At 42.3% G+C, this 5,183-nt stretch overlaps 1 protein-coding gene across 1 annotated transcript; it reads right to left on the bottom strand.

Moving 5' to 3' along the window:
- Positions 1–5,183, bottom strand: LOC308167540 (5-hydroxytryptamine receptor 3A-like; the record flags this gene model as incomplete). Its single annotated transcript, XM_080541957.1, has 11 exons — positions 1–4; positions 102–280; positions 537–571; positions 696–875; positions 1,006–1,216; positions 2,150–2,310; positions 2,473–2,642; positions 3,146–3,255; positions 3,442–3,486; positions 3,747–3,907; positions 5,144–5,183. The coding sequence occupies 11 exons, from the start codon at positions 5,181–5,183 to the stop codon at positions 1–3; spliced, it is 1,296 nt and encodes a 431-aa protein (XP_080398083.1).

The following is a 5,183-nucleotide window of genomic DNA, read 5'->3' as shown; positions in this document are numbered from 1 at the left end:
CTACCTGCACATAAAACACAATATCATAATCAGTGATTAGGAGAAGAGTAACAGCGAACTCATTCAGTTCAGATACAATCTAATGTATCCACGCTACATACATGAGGACCAAGAACACAGAGACAGAGATGAGGTAGAGAATAGAGAAAGCTATGTTGATGCGCCGGGCCACTTTGGTCCAGTAGCCAGGTTTGACCTCCTTCCTCCCATTTGCCTCCCTCAATTCCTCCAGGATCAACAGCAACAGACGAGCCTCGCCCGCCCTCACACCAACACCAGTCTGGAGAACACCAGGAACAATGGAGAGGCGAGAACATAACGTTATTGTGTGAGGGAACAACAAAGTCGACCGAAGGAAAATTACTTGCCTAACCCTCTACTAAAATGTTGCCAAATGTACACAGCCTAATTGTGTAAGGTGCTGTTTGAATATATCATTCTAAGTTTAAGATTGATTTCAATTGATTTCAATTGATTGATTTCAATCTTAAAATTAATCTAGATTAATCTAGATACAATGTTACAAAAAAACATACCTTCTCTTCCACAGGCAGCAGAGCACACGGTGCATCTCTACCACCCACATCACAGATACATGTACAAAGGGTCTGCTTACCCTCTGAAATGACAAGTTTGATACTTAGACTAAGCAAATTAAATGTTTTATTTGACACATACACCAGAGTGGGTGGTACCTGTGTCACAGGTGTGGCCGTGGGAGTTGTCTCTTTTCTTCTCACACTCATCCATGGGGGTGTGGTCTCTGTCTGCATCAGTCTCCGGGTGGGTGGAGTCTCTCTCCATCAGGTAAGTCACCAAGATGGTCTCCAACAGACTCAGCAACATGAATGCAAAGATCACTATGCAGTAGGTCGCTGTGAAGAGGGAGGAGATTAAATAACACAGGCAACAGAATATCAGTACATAGCTGTGTGATGTTCAGAACATAACAGAAGACAAGGACACACACTGGGTACCAACAGTATGAGACGGGTACCTATGTACCTATGAGAGGGGTCCTGTTGGACATGGAGGGCAGTATGTCGTTGAGTATGAGCAGGAGCACTGATATGGCCAGCAGAACAGTGACCTTGAAGCACAGCTTCTCTCCCCGCTCGTCGGAGATGAAGAAAGAGGCCATGTCCAGAATCAGGAAGAACAGGATGGGCAACAGGAAGTTGATGACATGGAGGAGGGGCCTCCTCTTCATGGTGATCTGAGATGAGATGAACACCAAATCTCAAATCTTTCCTTGATTCATTCACTCATTTCCTCTACACTCACCTTGGACCTTCTTCTAAGATGTGTTTTGAGAAGGAGGGGAGGAGAGAGGACGCAAAGAAGCAATGAAAGACTTTTGAGATTTGATCAAATAAGACTGATAAGAGTCTGATTCCAGGGTGCTAGTGGGGAGAACATAGCACTGGGTCTAAAGTAATAATACATTAGACTTATATAGCGCTTTTCTAGACACTCAAAGACGCTTTACAAACTGAAAAGAGTAGTAACATTTTTTTTTAAATAAAAGAAAATATAGGGGTCTAATTAATTTTTAGATTACTACATCTAAATCTAAGTGTCTTTGTAGGACAATCTACTCTGTATACTGCAAGTATCTAGATTTCGTGCTGAGAAGCGGCGAAAACAAGCAACGCCAGCGTCCTCTCTCGACCGGCATTTTTTGATAAGGTGAGTAGTAGTAGTTGTAAAGTAGGGTTGTTTTATGCTATGAAGCAACTATCTAATGTTTGGTTGTGTTATTGCATTATTGTGTTACGACTGTATTCTGTACTATTGTGTTCCTGTGCTACTACCATGTTCTACTGTGTATTCGAAGAGTTTCTTGCGGGTAACAATTGCATTGCCCTGTAATCCCCAGTCACAATAGAATGCAATAAAACATTGATCTAGAACTTGAAATTGTTTGTGACATGTTCAGTTTGGCTGCCCATATCATGTAATGTTCGAAAGATAGCATTACTGTACTGCTACTACAGTAGAGACTTACCCCACAATACTGAATACTGTACATGTCATACCTCCCACATCTTTAGGATCCTATAGTCACTTCAATTTGACCTGTTCCTATTTTTGCCTGGTAACACATCAGAATGACCTCTGACCTTTCTCTGTTTGTCAGAATACGTACTGTGTATATGATCTGGTCCCACTCCCCGCGGTCAAAGATGAGTATCGACTTTGTGACTGCCATGTCCAGAAACTCCCATTCTCCCTGAGAGTGCATCACCTGGCGAGAGTTCTGAGTGATATGGGACGAGTTGGAGGATGGGATGAGCTGCACTTCTGTTCCTAAGAGAGGTAGAGAGGGGGGGGTCGAAGCTGTGTGTTTATCTGTGTGTGTGTGTGTGTGTTTGTGTGTGAGAACCTCTGTCTGCTCAGGATATCTAACACACACACACACACACACACACACACACACAGACACACACACACACGCACACGCAACCTTACTCTGGTGTGTGACGGAGCCAATGGTGATGTTGCAGCTCTGGGTATCGAAAGGGAACTTGTGAACGTCCATCTTACAGGTGCTAACAACCTTCAGATCGTCATCCAAAATGACAGCCCCCTTGTGTGTCACCCTCAGGTAGGGTGTCAAGGGGCCCTTGTCCTTCTCTGTCCTGAGAAAACACACACACACACACACACACACACACACACATAGACACACAATGACAGTGACTCCCACACATGCTACAATATAGCATGCCAATCTATTGGCTGCCAGAAAATATATAAAACAGGATTGACCAACACTGTAATAACATTCCAGATGGATGTCATACTAGCTAAGTGATTTTTTTGGGGCTACACAGTCACATACTACATCTTCTAGATAACTAGAATCAGAGAAATGTGAATAGCCAAGTATGCCTGTCACAAATGTACATGTTACAGTCTATGTGCATTTTGACGCAACTATAATTGCGTATTAACACTGCAGAATTCCCCGGTGTTGTAGGGTGGGTAGAGCACGAGAGCTGTGCTTTACCAAGGATATCCACACTTTTCTGGTCGTTTGAGGACTCAACTTTCATTACTTATGCATGGCACTGTAGCAAGATTCAGTGTGTGTGTGTGTGTGTGTGTGTGTGTGTGTGTGTGTGTGTCAGGAGTTGCTCACATCTCATAGATGAAGACATCAGGTCTCCACAGCATGTCCTTGGGAACAGTGATCGTGGAGATCCCACAGAACTGAGACGGATCCCAGGAGATCCGCTCGTTGTTCCACTTCTGCCATGGGAACCAGGAGAGAAACAGAGGGATCAGAGTAAAATGAGAGAAAAGGAGGGATCTGAGCTAGAACTTAAGAAAGGTATGAGCGAATGAGAGGAGAAGCAGAGAAGAGAGATGTTAAAGCCCAGAGATTCTTATCCAAAGTGGAAAAACCGAGATCCACTGCCAGAAAGAAGCATTCACCATTACTACCCAGATGAACGGAATGAAGGTCTGGGATTTCTCAATCTGGAAATACATACAAAGCAGAATTTTACTAGGCAACACACATTTACATGAAGATTTGGGGCATTTAGCAGACGTCTTTATCCAAAGCGACTTACAACGAATACAACAAATAGCACACGCACTTGCGTACACAAGCACACATGCACACGTACACGTACGCACACGCACACACACACACACACACACACACACACACACACACACAGACACACACACACACACACACACGCACACACACACACAGACAACCATATACTCACCACAGCTAAGATAGAAAAGAGGTATACGTCCAGGTGTACTATAGTGGGGTGTGTGTAGTCTAACACAGGGCGGGTAGAGGTGTACACCTCATTACTTCTTGTTAGGTTCAGGTGATCTAGTACATCCTGGTGACTACAAACCTTCTCTGGGGAGACCCCACCTGCCAGGGAAGAGGGACACACACTTACATGTACAAAACAAAACACGGTGCAGCAGCTTTCAGTCACACTGCTGCATGCTCCTGGTCCAAACTCCCTGAAGACATCAAACAGGCCCAAACCCTAAAAATATTTAAATCTAAGCTAAAAACCATAATGTTTTGCAGCAGTTATGATTAAACACAAACACTTCTATCAATGTTTTTTTATCCATTAACTATTGTCTTATTAAATGTATCTAATCTATTTACTTCTTATATTTGCTTTTATTCATTGTAATTTTTCTTTTCTTACTATGTTCCTCTTGCTGCATTTTTAAATAATGTATGTAAAGCACTTTGAATTGCCCCTGTTGTAAGAAATGTGCTATACAAATAAACGTAGTCATGTAATATATAGTCATGTAATGGAATAAGTCGCCTGTTAGCCACTCTACCTCTTTACTTCTGTATACACGTGAGAATGTTCACACTCTTTACATTAAAAGCTTCATTAAAGCGATAGCAAATAAATCTGTGTCACCACCAGCCTCTGTCTCTCAGTCAACAGATAAGAGGGTTTTACTGTGTACTGAACACTGGTCTATTTTCAGCTGATTGTATTGTCAATTTCTGCAAACAAACATGGTAGTGGAGGCAGTAATGAAAGGGGGATGATTATAGCCCATCTTAAGGAGTCATTTCCTTTATTTAGATACTGGTTACCAAATACTTTCATCTGTCATGCCAATTTACCTGTTCAGTACAGCCAACAGAGTCTGTCCTTGAATGATACTGTAATTGGTGCTCACAGAGTGATTTCCATTTTTACCACAGTGGTACCATCTTGTCCACTCTCCTAGCTTACTTCTCTCTCCTTATCTGTCAGATTTATGTATGATGACCCTTTGCTCAAGCATCTTCCAAGTCCCATCACCATAAATGGTTTTACAACGGCTTTGAGCCAATACAAACAGCTTGTCTGCAAATCGACAAAACATTAAGCAGAGCAAAAGTAGCACCGACAACAAAAATACACATTGAACACCAACTCTGGTACAAGGGGAGATGATGGCATGAACCCTTTTTACTAAATAGCCTGATGCTACACTTCATATCTACAAAAAAAATACTTTTAGCAGTTTTTTTCAGGAGTAGGCTATGCTAAAGAGCATGCATTCTAACAGTCACTTAAAACAAGCATGCACATAATAGGTAGGTAGAGCATCATAGTATAAAGACCTGAGTAAGTTAACTTACCTGAGAGGAAAAGTAGAGACAGGAGACTAAGTCCAAGCAT

The sequence above is a fragment of the Nansenia antarctica genome, assembly GCF_963989245.1.
Source record: "Nansenia antarctica genome assembly, chromosome: 11".
Lineage (NCBI taxonomy): Eukaryota > Metazoa > Chordata > Actinopteri > Argentiniformes > Microstomatidae > Nansenia > Nansenia antarctica.
This window is presented reverse-complemented; position numbering and strand designations above follow the sequence as displayed.